Here is a 16,938-nt window from a genome sequence, read left to right as displayed (position 1 = left end):
GACAAAGTGTAAGGAAACATGTATTCCTAAACAATGCAATCTCTATGGACTCTTCTGCCTTTCTATCTCCCTCTATTCCTTCTCAGTAACCCTAAAGATGAGTACCTAATGTCATGGTCAAGCCTGATCCTTCACCACCTCCAGGTCTTTGCCCACACCCCACCACAAACATTTTTAAGTGTTCAGTATCATTAACCATTAGGAATGCAAACTAAAACCACTTTGAGATTCCATTTTACCCCAGTCATAATGGCTATCATTAAGAAAACAAATCACAAGTGCTGACAAGCATGTGGGAAACAGTAACCCCTATTTACTAGTTGGCAGGGATATATGCATGTAGGGGTATAAACGGGTGCACACACTATGGTAAATGGTGTGTGGCAGCTTCTCAAAAAGCTAAAAATAGAACTACCATATAGCCTAGCCTTAGCACTCCTGAGCATCTACACAAAGGACTCATATCCTACAACAGCAATGCCGGCACATCTATGTTTATTGCTGTCAATTCAAAATAGCTAGGAAATGGAATCAGGTTAAATGCCCATCAACGGATGGATAATAAAGATGTGAAAATACACATATCAGAATTTTATTCAGCTGTAAAAAAACGAAATTATGAAAATTTCAGGAAAACAGATGGAGCTGGAAAATATAACAACGAGCTAATCTAAGCCCAGAAAGATACACACTGCATGTCTCTATTACATGCAGTTCTAGCTTTGAGTTTTCTTTTCCTTTTTAAAGAATGTTAATTATGTGTAAATGCATGCAAGTACCCACAGAAGTCAGAGGCACAGGATCCCCCTGGAGATGGAGTTAAGATGGCTGTGAGCCACTCAATGGTGGTACTAGGAACTGAACTCGGGTCCAATGCAAGAGCGGCCCTGCCCCAGCACCTAGCTTCAAATTTTTAGATTTTTATATTTAACTTGCAATATTTGCAGAAGTCAAGATACCAGAAAGGGTGAGGAGGTGGGCAAGAAGCTTGAACTGGGGGAGGGAATGGTAGAAAACAGGTGCTATGAAGGAAGAGGGGAGAACATGGGAAGTTTAAGGTTTAAGTAGGTTGGGGGTAGGGTTGTGAGGAAAGAGAAAGGAGTAGGGGTGGGTTAATCAAAACTAAGGATTTATAAAAAAAACTCTCATGGAAACCCACTACTGTGCCATTTTAAACTATGACTTAAGGGACTGGAGAAATGGCAGTATTTAAGAGCACTTGCTGCCCTTCCAAAGAACCAGAGTTCAGTTCCCAAGATGCAGGTCCAGAACCCAGCACACACTTTGGCAACTTACACCTGCTTGTAATTTCAGTTCCAGGGGATCCAATGCCCTCTTCTGGCCTTCTGGGGCACCTGTACATACATGGTACAACACACACACATACACACACACACACACACACCCCTCTTGAAAAATATGACTTAAAAAGAGATGAAATGAGGTACGCTGCAAGGATGGACAATGCTGCTCCCAGAAGACATGGGCTATTAGATGAAAATCCAGTACCAGGCATGGATCCTACCCTATAAGTTATTGATCAGGGAGGCCCCAAAGGCTCCCAAAACAAGACAGGGTATTGCCACTACTCTTGGTTGTCTACCAAAAACAGAGAGTAAAGAGCTGGAGAGATGGTTCAGTAATAAGAACACTGGCTGCTTTTCAGGGGATTTGAGTTTAAGGCATCCACATGGTGGCTCATAACCATATATAAGTCCAGTTCAGGGATCTGACATGCTGTTCTTGCCTCCGTGAGGAACCAGGCACACATGTGATGCATAGAAACACATAAAGACAAAATATGCACATAAAAAATTTCACAAAATATATTTCAGGCTGGGCACAGTGGTGCATGCCTTTAATTCCAACACTTTGTAGGCCGAGGTAAGTGCATTTCTTCAAGTTCAAGGCTAGCTTGGTCTACACAGTGAGTTCCAGGCCTACCAGGACTCACAATCAGAGACTCTCTTTCTTTCTCTCTCTCTGGAAAAAACAAACACACAAACAAAAAAAAAACCTACTGCAGAAGACATCCCACATTCTCACTGCAGACAGAGAAATACATCTGGAACTGACTAGTGAACTCTCTCCCTGATGGCCAGCTTTCATGGTGCTGGAATATGTTATACAGGCTTCCAGAGGAGAAAGACATCAGTGGCCATACCCAACACCGGCCCTTGCTTCAATAATATTATGCTACAATAACAACCTTCCAGGCAAGATGTGCCCACTGGTATAATAATAATATCATGAATGTTATGGGTTAATCAGCCACCTTATAACTGGATTTGAGGCCTGCTCCACAGAAGGAAATCCATGCCTGGTACTATAAACTTGGCCCAAAGCCCTTGGCTGCGGTGGTCACAGGAACCAGGGGAAACCTAGTACTATTGTATTCTTGACTGGAAGTCATCGAACTGCTTTCTAAGTATTTGTTTACACTCACAGAGCTCTGTTCCTCCCAACCTTGCTCAAAGAAGCTTCTTTTCGCACTGGGTTAGTGGTTATTGTAGAAGCTCACAACTGGTCTAAATGCTGAGAATAAAACAGGTGGCTGTGAGTTACTAAATGGGACATTCGTAGGAACCCCACGACTACCCCAACAAGGCTTGGTGAACATCACAGAAGAGGAAGAAAGACTAAGAGCTGGAGGATAGGGAGCTGTACTGTGAAGTGCTGTTTTCCAGACAGGACACAACACTGCACCCATGAACTCACAGTGGGTGTGCTTACCTGCACAAGAGCAAGCCAAAATATCTCCTCTTTTTTGCGGGGGTGGGGGGTTGAGATACACTTTCTCCGTGTAGCGCTGGCTGTGTTGGAACTTGCTCTGTAGACCAGACTGGCCTCAAACTTGCAGAGATCCGCCTGTCTCTACCTCCCAAGTGTTGGGATTAAAGGCATGCACCATTGCCCAGTTACAGTCAAAATTTCAACACGGCTGGGGAAAAGGTTCATGAGCTCCCATCTCTAGCTGAGGAGCTATTGGCAGTTGATGGTTGCTAGGTGAGGAAGAGTCATTTTTACTCAGGGGTGTGGTTACACAAGATATAGTACAGATATCAATTCTCCTCAAATTAGCATGTAGGTTTAACACAATTCCAATCAACTGCCAAAAAATTTTATGGATATAGAAAAGTTTATTCTAGCTAGGTGGTGGCGGCGCATACCTTTAAACCCAGCACTCAGGAGGCAGAGGCAGGCAGATCTTTTGTGAGTTCAAAGCCAGCCTGGTCTGCAGGACAGGCTCTAATGCTACACATGCTACACAGAGGAACTGTGTCTTGTGGGGGCGGGGATTTATTCTAAAATATACGGTGTCTAGTGAGCTAGTGAGATGACAGAGTTCCAGGCCAGCTAGAGCTACATAGTAAGATCTATTTCAAAAATTAAATAAACCATATGGTAGGCTTCATGAGTATTTATCATACTATCCGTTTACTTTTTCTGTTAAGATTGTTTATAATAACAGTTAGCGGCTATGAGGAAAGAGTCATATGGAATAGCAAGGTTTTAGAAGCAACAGTGTAAAAATGGCAAGATAATTTTAATATTAAATAAACTTCTTTCCCTGAGAAATGACACCTACCTGCCCCTGTCCGCTTTCTTTTTTAGTCATTTCCCCACTAGAAAGACTGCACACTGGCCCTCTGGCCCATTTCTATTCAGGACAGCATCCTGACTAACTGCCAAGGTTACTAAGAGCTCTTTGGTCTACAAACTTACAACCAGCCACTGACAAAAACCATGTCCAGATCATGTGACCAAGAAACAAAAGTGTTTCCCCGGCAACTGCTGTTGAAAGCCAAGACAATACTGAAAATAGGAGACTTTTTTCCTACTTGTATCCTGTCCAGTCCAAATAAAGCAGGCGCACATAAATGTAAAGAGTGTCTTTTTTCCTTAAGTAGAACATTATCCTGATTAGTGTTTTTGTATCAAATGGGTAAAACTAAATTCAGGTTTTTTTCCCTTTGTACGTTTTCTTGTTTCTCAGATTTAATCTTTAACCAGAATACAGCCAATCTGTCACGGAACCACGAAGCATTACAGCTACTTAATTATTTACTTTTAACTAAGAGCAAAAAAAAAAAAGAAAAAAGTCCTGATGAGTTCAAAGAAAAGGACAATCAATCACCCTATTCCCACCTATTCCCACCCATGACCCAGAATTAATCATAGTTAACGTCTTGGCATATCTGCTTTATTCATATTAATGCTTTCTGAAACTATATGCATAAAATACTAGTTTACTGTCCTTTCAGAAAGAATAAAAAATTTGTACAAAACTAAAGTTTTCATTGATTCTTATAACCAAAGGTTAAGATAGTTCGTTATGTGTCTACAGGAATACACCCGAAAGTCTACAGTAACACTTTTGCAGCTCACAGTACCTGAGCAAGGCTGGTACATCCTGGATAGGCCTGTGTTTGTTCACAACTTACAGAGTTTTACTTTCAGAAGTCATGGAGTGAGTGTGAGAGTGTAATGTCAACTTGACACAAGACTGGGCTGTAGGCAAGCCTGTAGGGTATTTTCTTAATTAACAATTGAAGTGGGAGGGTCCAGCCCACTGTGGGTGGGACCACCCCTGGTCTGGTGGTCCTGGGCAATTGTAAGAAAGCAAATTAAGTAAGTCATGGCGAGCAGGCCAGTAAGCACCACCTCTCAGTGGCCTCTGCATTAGTTCCTGCCTCTATGTTCCTATCCTGTTTGGGTTCCTGTGCTGACTTCCTTCAGTGATGAATGATAAGGAAGCATAAGCCAATTAAACCCATCCCTCCACAATGCTTTTAGTCATGGTGTATCATCACAGCAATAGGAACCCTAATAAGAAGGGGTAAAGACATTTACCACCAAACCTGGGGTGGATAGGCAGGACCCCATGGTAAAGAAAAGAAGATTCTCCCAAGTTGTCCTCTGACCACCATATATGCACCTAGAGAGCATGTCCCCCACCCAACCAAGTAAGTAAAAGATAAATGCAAAAAAAAAAAAAAGAACAAAAACAAACAAAAAAACTCCACAAAACAACAAAAAACTCATGGATAAACTGAGGATATAGCTCAATGGCAGAACATTTGCCTGGCTCTGGGTACAATCCCTAATACAGAACACACACACACACACACACACATTCTACAATCGTTTCAGGGTGGTAAAGCACTTACATAACAATATCCTGAATCCAATCTTCAAGACCTCAAAGAATAATGCTGCTTTTACACTATTATTAATTTCTGGGTTTTCCTTAGGTTTAGAAACAGTTTGGGCATGAGATGACAACTCAATTGTCACCAATGGGCAATAGCAGAGAAGTGGAGCCTTTGGCATTCTCAGGTTCACAGTTGCTTTGCAAGCTCTTGGAGGGTGAAGAGAACGGGAGGCCACCACTATGGTTGCAGAAAGCTACAGTGGCAACAACATGGCTATCAACCCCAGCTAGAGGGTGAGCCAGACACCTCTAGAGAGCCAGCCTGAACTGGTGTTCTTGTGCAGAGCATGACACATGAGCAGATGCCTTCCTTCAAAGGCCAGGAAACCCATGCATGATCTTTTTCTACTCACTAGTTTCCCAATTACTTCACCATTTAAACTAGAAAAGATGCTACAAGCTATCCAAACCAGTGTCTAGCGTAAAAAGACATTGAACAAATGACATGTCTCTGTTCTTTTCATGAAATTCTAGTCAGTCAGAAGCCTTGGATAATCTTTCACACAGGTTTGGCTTTTTTCCCCCCCTGGAAAACTCCAGTTCACAAGTGATATGTGTATGCCAGGTGTGTGCAGGTGACTGTGGAGGTCAGAAGAGAGCATCAGATCCCTTGGAGCTGGAGTTGCAGGCATTTGTGAGATGCTAGCTTGGGTGTTGGATACAAACTCTTTGCAAAACAGCAAGTCGAGCTGGGTGGTGGTGGTACACGCCTTTAATCCCAGCACTCGGGAGGCAGAGGCAGGTGGATCTCTGTGAGTATGAGGCCAGCCTGGTTTGCAAGAGCTAGTTCCAGGACAGGCTCCAAAGCTACAGAGAAACCCTGTCTCAAAACAAACAAACAAACAAACAAACAAAAAAAACCCAGCTAAGGGGCAGGGGCAGGTGAGATGGCTCAACAGGTAAGTCTTGCCACCAAGTGGGAGAGTCTGAGTTTGGTCTTGGAATCCACATTGTGGATGAGAGAACTGACTCCTATGCTGTCCTCTGACCTCCACACACATACCTCTCCAGCCCCTCAGTTCACAGGGGAGCCTTTACTAGAAGTGTTCTGAAAACAGTAATGACGTATGAAATGACGCATACTTCAATAAATGACTCTATTGGCTTAACTGATAGCAGAGTAAAGGGAAATAGGCTGATTCCAGGAGGTCAATTAAAAGTCAGTGACAGACACACAACTGTCACCTCAACAATTGGGAGGTAGAGGTGGAAGGGTCAGGACTTCAAGTTGTGTTGTAAGACACTATTCCTAGGAAGACCAATCAATGTCTATTCATCCCAGATTGGGAACTTAGGACAGACCAAAGTAAGGAAACCACTGAAGTTCAACTTGGCGAACCAGTGAGTTTTATTGGGGCTCCTGACAGGAACAGAAATGACTCACAGACAGCCCCTCACAAAGCTGTCAACAGCGCACAAAAGCAATAACCTCAAGCTCATGGCACAGACTACAGACAGCTCAACAGGTCAGAGTGTCTCTTTCAGGCAGCTCTGGTGATCTCCATCTCTTCCAGGTGGACAGAAGATCAAGCCATATTCAAACGTAGAACAAATGATACGCTGAGGACCCAGCTCTCCGACAGAATGCTTGCCTAGCAATCCCAGAGCACCGGGACTGGTCTCAAGCACTGACTGCTGTGACTGCAGTGCCATAGAAAGAACCAACACAGTAAGTATGGAGTCTAGGTATGGCAAATAGGAATACTCACTGAATAATTCAGCTTTTCTGAACTTTAGAGATTCTTCATATTGCAATGCTAGAGGGAATCACAGTGAGAATAACAAAGGCCACCATATCTGTATTAACCTAGACTTCAGGTCTAGATCAGAATGAGCTCACTATAGGACTGAGACAGCTGACGAGGCCTGGTCTTTAGAGTAAAGCTACTACCATCTACTTGCCTTGTCAAAATTAAGAAACTTGAAGAAAGGCAGAGGCAGACGTGTGGCAAGGCAACAAATACCATTTCCACTGATGTCCTACACTGGTGACAGGTAAGACAAATGTTGCTACTATCATGACCAAAAGAGGTTAACCACTAGCCATAAAATGACTCACACTGACACACATACGGTATGACTGAAGAACACGCTACTATCACGTGGTGGTTTGAACAAGAATGGCCCCCATAGGTTCATAAATTTAAATGCTTAGGGAGTGGCACTCTTTGTTGGAGTAGGTGTGTCCTTGTTAGAGGAAGTGTGTCACTGGGGTGGGCTTTGGGGTTTCAAATGCTCAAGTCTGGCCCAGTGTCTCTGCTCTTCCTGCTGCCTGAGGATACAGATGTAGACCTCTAAGCTACCTCTCCAGCAACATGTCTGCCTGTGTGCCAGCATGCTTCCTGCCATGATGACTGAACTCTGACCTGTAAGCCAGACCCAATTAAATGTTTTTCTTTATAAGGATTGCTGTGGTAATGGTGTCTCTTCACACAACACAACACTGACTAAAACACCCACCTCCACACAGCCCCAACACTCCAGTGCAGTATCATCCTCATTCTAGACAGTTCTATCGCTGGGGTACAACCATACTCATTTTCCCTTTCTTTAATAATACACGCATTTTACTTAGGTTAGCAATAGGCCAGATTCTTCTACTTCTAGAGCTATCTGACTAAGGCAAGTTCAGAAGCTGTGTAGAAGCATCTCTTGTAGGGGCACTGACTCAACTAAGATGACTACTCTCCTCCTCTTACCATGAAAACTACCTGCTAATGTCACCAAATAAAGCACAGAAGCAGCCTAGCTCCTTGATAGCTTTACACCAGAAGAGGCCTGTCTCCTCTAGAGAACATCTGCAACAGAGAATAAATACGCAACTCACGTTTGCTAAGAATCTCTTACTAACTACTGGATGTAATTCCTTACAGACCACCTGATTTTAAATGGTTAAAAGCTAATGTTCAGTTGAAACTTATGCCTATACAAATTTCATGAATTTGTATTAATAAGATGGTAAATTCAGCCAGGCAGTGGTGGCTCACACCTTTAATCCCAGCACTTGAGAGACAAAGGCAGGTGGATCTTAGCCAGCCTGGTCTACAGAGTGAGTTCTAGGACAGCCAGGGCTACAGAGAGAAACTCTAGTCTTGAAAAAGCAAATCAATATAAAACAACAAAAGGATGCTAAATTCAAGAATTCCAGAAAACGAGTCATCACAAACAAAAAATGCCATCCAGAGGTCTGCTCACTGTACCGATATTTTCCGTGCTGCTCCTTCCCTCTGGCTGACTGTGAACACTTCTCTCACTTCCTGCTCTTTGTAAAATCAGCGCCACAATATTCACTCAGGAAGCACCCACAATTATCCTCCCTCACATCGCTGACTGTTATAAGGATGTCAAAATCAAACGAATGTGGAAGCCTAGGTTAGATCTCAGAATAGAGAGTTCATTTGGGGAAATAAAGTTGGGAGGACTAAACTCCAGGTAAACAAATGTTTACTAATTAAAGTGTTGCACCAACACTGACGCCTTCGTTGTAATAAATGCACCATCGTTCTGTATTACAATTCATCTACAAGTCTAAAATTATTTCAAAACTGAAGTTTGTAAAAGGCATGGTAAGGGCCCAATGAGATGGCTCAGTGGGCAAAGGCACGTGCCACCAGGTCTGATAACCTGAGTTAGAGTCCCAGGCCTCATGTGGTGGAAGAGGAGAGAACCTCCTCCCTCAAGTAGTTCTGATTGCCATACCATATGTACCAACATGTACACACGCAGAGTAAATAAACAATTTAAAATGTTAATATGTTAAATAAAACCAGGTGTGGTGGCACACACCTTCAATTCCAACACCCTGGAGGCAGAGGTAAACGGATCTCTCCGAGTTTGAAGCCAGCCTGGTCTGCAGAGCAAGTTCCTGGTCAGCCAAGGATTGACACACTGATACCCTGTCTCAAAAATAAATAAAATACCAAGTAAGCTGCCTTTTCTTCAAACTAGGCTTTAAATAAAAGGTGCCAGTTTTAAGTACCCAAACTATAATGCCTTATTCTTTTTAATTTTTTCCTATTGATGTATTCACTTATTTGTCTGGGTTGTATATTATATGTGTTGGCACACATATCTCACGGCATATGTATACACAGGTGTGGAACTGGGTTCCTCTGTTTACCATGTGCCTCAGGCTTGGTGGCAAGCACCTTTACAGCTAAGCTACCTCTCCAGACCCTTTGAAAATAAATTTCAGGCAAAACCAACAGTTTAAGTTACGTAGCATGGAGCGCCGAAGTTGGGGGACACTGCCACGTTACTGTGCTATAGGGATGTCACAGAACTAAAGGAGCACAGCAAGCGCACTATTACCCCAGACCTAAGCACAAAGGCAAACAGTGAGGCCATTACTTCTGGGCTGAAATGAAGCTACAAATCTTAACAAGCAGATCTTTGTGCTTCTCCTAAAACCACACTGAGCCTTCCTAGCCAGCATTACAAGCAGCTGTTTGGGGAGTTTTGAAGGGTTTTTGTTGTTACTTGTTACCTCAGCCAGGGTCTGAGATAACATAGACTGACCTTGAACTGGAGAAACAACCAAAGAACTTCTGAAGTTCCTGAAAGAGACTCTTCTGCAGGAAAATACTTTGAAGTAGGTAGGGCAGTATATTTCAGAAAGATTTTCACTGATTCCCTAGTATTAGTTCAGATAAGTTAGGTTATTTATACTTTGGTTAAGGAAAAATCCTAGGGCCAGAGAGATGATGGTTCAGTAGGTAAAAGTATTTGCTGCTAAAACTCATCGATCTGATTTCAATCCCAGAGACTTAAGGATCTACATAGCAGGAGGACCTACTCCAGACAAGCTGGTCTCAGACCTCCACACATACCCTGTGGCACGTGTTTTGTCTAAGCGCACGTGTGTACACACACACAAATTTCTTTAAAAATTTTTGAAGCCAGGCAATGGTGGCTCATGTCTTTGATCCCAGTACTGGAGAGGCAGAGACAGGCAGATCTCTGTGAGTTCAAGGCCAGCCTGGTCCACAAAGTAAGTTCCAGGGACAGCCAGGACAGTTACACAGAAAAACCCTGTCTCAAAATACAATACAAAAAAAAAAAAACCACCCACCACAATTTTATTTTTATTTGAGAAGGTCTCATTATTCAGCCCTTGCTGGTCTGAAAAAGATATGTAGACCAGGCTAGTCCCAAACTCACAGGCATCTGCCTCTGCCTCTGCCTCCCAAATGCTGGAATTAAAGGAGTATATCAACCACCGGAGAGCAGAACACTTTTTATTCAGGCTGGAGAGATGGCGCAACAGTAAACAGCACTTGATACTCCTGCAGAGGACTTCGGTTTGATTCTCAGCACCAACATGGTGGTTCACAACCATCTGTAACTCAAGTTTCAGGAGATCCCATGACCTCTTTTGACCTCTGCAGGCACCAAGCATGCACATGGTGCATGGACATACACACAGGCAAAACAGTAACACATAAAATAAAATTTTTAAGAAAATCCAAATAAAAATTTATATATATATATATATATATATATATATATATATTACTTCAAAACCCCAGAGACATTTAGCTTCTTTCTTTTGTTCACTCTAGGTTCTAGAGTGATAGAGGGACAACCATGTGGAGCAGTAACAGCCACCACAGCAGAAGGAACAAGAGTGACAAGAAGCGTTTACTGAACAGGACTACAGTGCGATTCTTATGCACATTTCATGAACCAAGAGCCAAGAGCAACTCACAAGGGAAAGCGACTCTAATTGTACATGCTTGGGAGACAGAAACCGAAATTACCCGATAGACAGCGTGATGACGATCAGAACCTGAGAAAGGAGTCTCTAATTCTGAGGACAGTACTTTCACTTCTGATCGCCATTCTCCATCTGTGAGAATGGATTCCCTTACTCCATGCACTTGCACTATCTACAGTCTCCAGGAATGTTACTTCACTAGTTAAGCCTGCCTCTTTCATCACTGGAGAGAGAGAGCAACAAAGAAACCAAACTCCAAGAAAGAAACCAAACGTAGCTGACACCCAAGTGCTGGGCTGAAACCTGACACGAACCTTCAAATGACAACGTGAGGGGAAAGCCAGGCAAAGTGCCAAAGGCCTGAAATCTCAGCACTTGGGAGGCTGGGGCAGGAGGATCAACCAAGTTCAAAGCCAGCCTGAGCTGCAGAATGAGACTTAATTCAAAACCACTAGGGAAAATAAGGTAAGACCTAAATAGTAAGAAAAGCATGTTCAACTACAGGGAGGTGGAGAAATGAGGGGACCTTTTACTAAAATTCCTTTGCTGTTAAACCATGCACCATCTAAAGTCAAGTTTTAGTCAAACCATTTTATGCAAAATTCAGGGTTTAGACATGACTAATAAAGTCATCCAACATATATGTCTTCATTTAAAAATATGTACAGATGTCTGTATGTTCGTCTGTGTGAGTGTATGCTGCCCGTGTGCCAGTGCCTGAAGAAGTCAGAAGAGGCACTGGCTACTCTCAGCTCTCTATAGATCTTAACATAAAAATACTATCTTCAAGACAGTAAAGAGCTCCCAGCACTGGGGAGGTAGAGGCAGCCTTGTCTATATAGTGAGTTCCAGGCCATCCAAGGTTATTTATTGAGAATCTGTCTCAAAAAACCAAAGGGAAACTAAGAAAAAGAGAAAAAAAGAAACTAAGGAATCAGAGAAGACTCTGTAAGTAAAAGTGCTTCCTGTGCAGGTCTGAGGATTTGAGTTCAATCTCCAGATCCACTGTGCACGGAGAAGAAATCACCCTCTTGACCTCCATACATGTGCCATGGGACCAAGGTGCCTGCCCCCCACAAAGCCACTACTAATAAATAATAAAAAAATTAAAAAGAGCCGGGCGGTGGTGGCGCACGCCTTTAATCCCAGCACTCGGGAGGCAGAGGCAGGCAGATCTCTGTGAGTTCGAGACCAGCCTGGTCTACAAGAGCTAGTTCCAGGACAGGCTCCAAAACCACAGAGAAACCCTGTCTCAAAAAACCAAAATAAATAAATAAATAAATAAATAAATAAATAGAAAGTAAATAGGCCAGGTGTGGTACATACTCTTCTAATCCCAGCACTCTGTGGAGACAGGCAGGGAAATTAGCACAAGTGCAAGGCTAGCTCAGTCAACACAGCAAGTTCCAAGCCAGCCAGGGCTATATAGTGAAGACCCTGTCTCAGAAAAAAAAAAAAAGAAATAAGAAGCAAGCAGGAGCCGGGCGGTGGTGGCGCACGCCTTTAATCCCAGCACTCGGGAGGCAGAGGCAGGCGGATCTCTGTGAGTTCGAGGCCAGCCTGGTCTACAAGAGCTAGTTCCAGGACAGGAACCAAAAGCTACGGAGAAACCCTGTCTCGAAAAATCAAAAAAAAAAAAAAAAAAAAAAAAAAAAAGAAGCAAGCAGGTAGGTCGCATTTATTCTGGAAATAGGTTTTTATGGTAAAGTTCCTTTTCCACCCTCAAGTCTCAAAATATTCAAATGAAAGGCCACCCGTGTCAGACATCTTACAACTGCCTGTAACTCCAGATCCAGGGGATCCAAGCGCCTTTCTGGACTCACCCGGAAGCTGCACTCATCTGCACATTCCCACATACAAACACGGTACATTCACACTTGAATCCAAACCGAAGTATTTTAAAGTGCAACTATTTTTAAAATTCAAGTAAAGATTACTGAGCTTGTCATGGGGATATAGTTCAGAGGGAGAGCACTCTGCTGCCACGCACAAGACCCCAAGTTTCATCTCCAGCACCGCACCAAACAAGTGTGGCGCGTGGACACTCGCAGACGGGCACCCACCCCTGCAGAAAGCCTAGAGTTGTCGGGTGGCTGCTCCGAGTTCTGAAGCATCCTGTTCAATATCCGTACAACGTTCAAATACGTTCAAACAGTGGTCCTCTCGGGCAGAAGCACTGAGAGAGACTGGAGGCCGTTTCCACAAGCGGCTAACCACTACACACTGTAAAGCGCAGAAAGACTTCCTGAGGGGCAGAGGAAGGCACACAGTGTCAGAGTGGAGGTCAGAGCAGGACTCCTAAACACATTGTTTCATTACTATCTAACCACTTCGCTCTTCTTCCACCTCTTAGTCATCCAGTAAACACACTGCCAGAACGTGTGAAGGAATCCTGGGAAACGAAAGAGGAGAATTAGTTTGGGGGCTGGCAGAATGGCTCCTTGGGTAAAGGCGCTTGCTGCCAAGCCTGACCGAGTCCAATCCTGGTGACCCGCAAAGGAGAGAGAGGAGGGAAGACTCCAGGCAAGGAGTCCTCTAACTTTCATACTCTCACTGTGGCGTGCACACGGGCAGGCAGACAGACGCAGAATAATTAAATACATTTAATTTAAAAATCCAGAAAGAAGCCGGGCAAGGTGGCTCATGTCCATCATCCCAGCACCGAGAAGCAGGTGGGTCTGAATTCAAGACTCTGTCTCAAAAATAAATAAAAATAGTTTTTGACTCTTCACAGATTTGATCCAATTAAAACAAACAACACTCCCTAGGTAAAAATAAATAAAAATAAAACCCAACAAAACTCTACAGAAAACAAGGCTGAATGTGATACAGCACTTGCGAACACAGGCAATGCCCTGGAATTTGCCCCTCAACACTGGAGGCTCATACATTCACACATACACACATAAATATCCAAACAAGAGCATAGAAAAAGCAGTCCAGGCATGGTGGCACAGCCTTTGATGCCAGCATTCAGGAAGCAGAGGCGGGTGAGTCTCTTTGAGTTCAAAGCCAGCCCGGTCTACAGAGTTAGGGCCTGCCTCAATTAAAAACAAAAACAAAAACAAAAAAACAAAACAAAAAACAAAAACCAGAATACAGGAAAAGCCATTCTAACGTATTAGTTGACAGCCCCTTTCAAAGGAACAATAACATATTTGCTTTGCCAAATGGCTGCAAGTAAGCAAACAAAAAAGCCTCTTCTGGTTTAATGACAGGTTAGCAGTGCTCAAACCTCAGAGACTCTCCCTTCCCTTTTTTTATAGGATCCTTCTGCAACATCTACATCACTCCAACCAGCTTGGTCACAAACAATGCCCAGACTATCAAGGTCAGCCCCAAAAACAGAGAGCACAAAACGGAAACAGACCTTCCTTACAGAAAAGGGTAGGACGGCCCTCCCTAATTATCTATTCCCCTCCCCGTGCACCGACACTCGTGGGGCACTCCTGGATTCTAACAGGGATCTGCTGTCAGCTCTTTTGGGGGTCCCGGGCCCTCTCTCCCCATCCATCCAGCTCTCCCCCTTACGCCCCCAATGACCTTCACATCCTGGCAACGGGCGGGGGGGGGGGGGGGGGAGGTAGGGCTGGACGCAATGGCCAGGGATAGGTGAGGGGAGGCGCTGCCGATGTGCACGTAGGGGTCCAGGAACACTAAACCGAACTACGGTCTGGGGCAGAGGCTCTGGACACCTAGAAGCGCAGGGGTTCGTGCGGCTTCTGGGGGAGCCACTCGCGTGAAGACAGGGCCTCTAGCGGTGGGTTGTCTGTGTGGAAACCAGTCCGTGGGAAGGGGATGTCACAATAGGGTCTTCCCGGGAACCGCGGTGGGTTGTCGAGCTTCACCCACAGCACTGTCCCCCCGGAAGGACGGCGTCCCCAGGCAAACGTTCTTCGGGGAGCCGTTTCAAACAATCCTCCGCAAGGAAGCCATATCAGACCACGCCCTGCCGCCCGAGGCGTAGCCGCCCCACCGCGCATCCTGGGCCACCCTTTGGCGGCCTCGACCCCGGCGTACCTGACGGAGGCCGCCCCACGGCCAGAGGTGCCAGCGAAGCGCGCGCGGGGCAGCCCCGGCTGCTGTGTGGCGAACGAGTCCATGGAGGCTGGAGGTGGAGGACCACGGGGCCGCGGAGGGTCGCTGGGGCCGGCACCGCAGCGGGCCAGCGGCAGGGCGGAGCGAGGGCGCGCCGAGGGGGCGGGGCAGGCGCGCGCGGGCACGTGGGGGCGGGGCGGGAGCGCGCGCAGCGGGGGCGTCAGAGAGCTCGGGGCCGAGCACTTGACCGTGCCTTTTCTGGTCCGGACCGATTCGGGGCGCCCCTGTTCCAGGACAACACACCATCAGGCCCTAAGGTCTTGCAGCGTCGCGGGGATTCGGTGGGGGACGGCAGCCATACTCGCGGACGCGCCCGGGGAGGGGGACTCAAATCAGCTCCGCCCCCTCTCGCCCGGGCGGTGCTCGGGTACTTCAGGTCTGTACCTGGCATTTCATCCCTGGGACTCTTGGACAGTTAGCTACCTGTCTACAGTTGCCTGCTTCTCAACAGTTGCTGCACACCCACCCTTGAAATATTCGGCCCCTTAGTGATGCGTCCTGTTCAGGGCACCGGCATCAGAGGGCTCTCGGTATCCCAGGAGAACCCCTCCCCTTGCAGTTCAGATCCGTGTTAGAATTGTTTCCAGCTGTGGTCGGTGGGCCAGAAAAATCTCACAGAGCCCGTCCCTTCCTGCATAAAGTGGAGGGTTGCCCACGTTCTTTATTTACAAGGCCTATTTAATGATTATGTCCAGCACCACATATTGACCTTGTCAAGATGCCCTATGTGTCCTAAATTCATCTTGTCATAGCAAATGTTAACAACCCGGGACTTTTTCCTGCCACAATAACGGGCGTCTGAATCAGTTATAATCAGTGCTGGCTGAAAAAAACCTCCTTCCGCTCATAAAGATTTTAACAATCTCTAAGGTGTCTCCTGCAGGTTTAACGGAAAGAAGAGCAAAAGAAGAGGGAAATAAAAGTGTTTCTTTTTATATTCATGAAAGGAAAATAAAAATTTGCCTCCGGACCCAAGCCGTGAACGTGTAACCATTGTTTAGAGGTAACCAACACAGTCTGTGAAAACCAGCCAATCAGAGACAGCCTCTCTTCAGGGGCTTCCAAACCAGCCAGTTATGAACAGCTTCTGAAAGCCAAATAATCTTTGACAGTAGCCCAATCAGCAGCTCAATGACTGGGCTTCGGAAAGAAAGAGCGGTTTTCAGCCGCTTTGTTCGGAAACCACAGTTGTTAACAGCCATTAGTCTGTAAATTGCTAAACGGTCAATTTATTGAAACACCACAGGCCTCTACAGACCCAATCGCTATCAATGTCTCTGGCTTTGTTCGGAGTCTGCTTTGAGAATGCAGCTTTCATTTGCAAGCAAATGTGATATTTACCTCCCCCTCTCCCCTTTGATAGGTTTTTCTGTAGCCTAGGCTGGTCTCAAACCCCTGATCCTCTCACTTCAGCCTTCTGAATATATTACAGGTCTACATCTTCACGCCCAGCTGGAAGGCTGATACAGTTTGTAGCACAGACCAAAACTGTGTGCCATTGACGTTTGGCCAATGGCGTGGTGTGCATATATCACATCTTGCTTAATCGTTTATCAGGTAATTGAACAGTGGGTTGTTGCCACGTTTTCTCTGCCTTGGCGTAAAGTCAGTATGAAGAGATGTTGACAAGATTTTGTGTAGACATGTTTTTAATTCTCTTGTATATGTAGAATACTCCTTGAAGTGGACTGCTTGATCATACAGAAACTATGTGTAATTATTTGAGGCAGTTCTAAATTTATCAAAAAAAGCTGCACCATTTATATCCATATTACCAAGGTATGAGGGTTCCAATTCTTCCACATGTTTCCGGACATTTAATATCTTTTGGATTGTAGTCATCTTGCTAGATATGAGATAGTGGTTGGTTAGTCATCTTTTCATGTGCTGTTGGAGAGACATAGTGTGA

General features: G+C 45.0%; 1 protein-coding gene across 5 annotated transcripts in view; it reads right to left on the bottom strand.

Annotated features, from left to right (window-relative positions):
* The window catches only part of Dnaaf9 (dynein axonemal assembly factor 9), a 135,781-nt gene extending 120,661 nt beyond the window's left edge, over positions 1-15,120 (bottom strand). For 4 of the 5 annotated variants that reach the window (XM_041670189.1, XM_041670192.1, XM_041670190.1 and 1 more), the window contains exon 1: positions 14,952-15,120. In XM_041670189.1, the coding sequence (XP_041526123.1) occupies positions 14,952-15,034 (83 nt within the window). In that variant the 5' untranslated portion in view covers positions 15,035-15,120. The remainder of the gene's footprint in view (positions 1-14,951) is intronic. The other variant, XM_041670194.1, reaches the window with a different exon arrangement.
* Between the last annotated feature and the right edge of the window lie 1,818 nt (positions 15,121-16,938).

This window comes from Microtus oregoni, unplaced genomic scaffold, assembly GCF_018167655.1.
Source record: "Microtus oregoni isolate MIOR12 unplaced genomic scaffold, Mior012 000020F_ref0000438, whole genome shotgun sequence".
In the NCBI taxonomy this organism is placed as follows: Eukaryota; Metazoa; Chordata; class Mammalia; order Rodentia; family Cricetidae; genus Microtus; species Microtus oregoni.
Note: the sequence above shows the minus strand (reverse complement) of the source record. Positions and strands in the feature narration are given on the sequence as shown.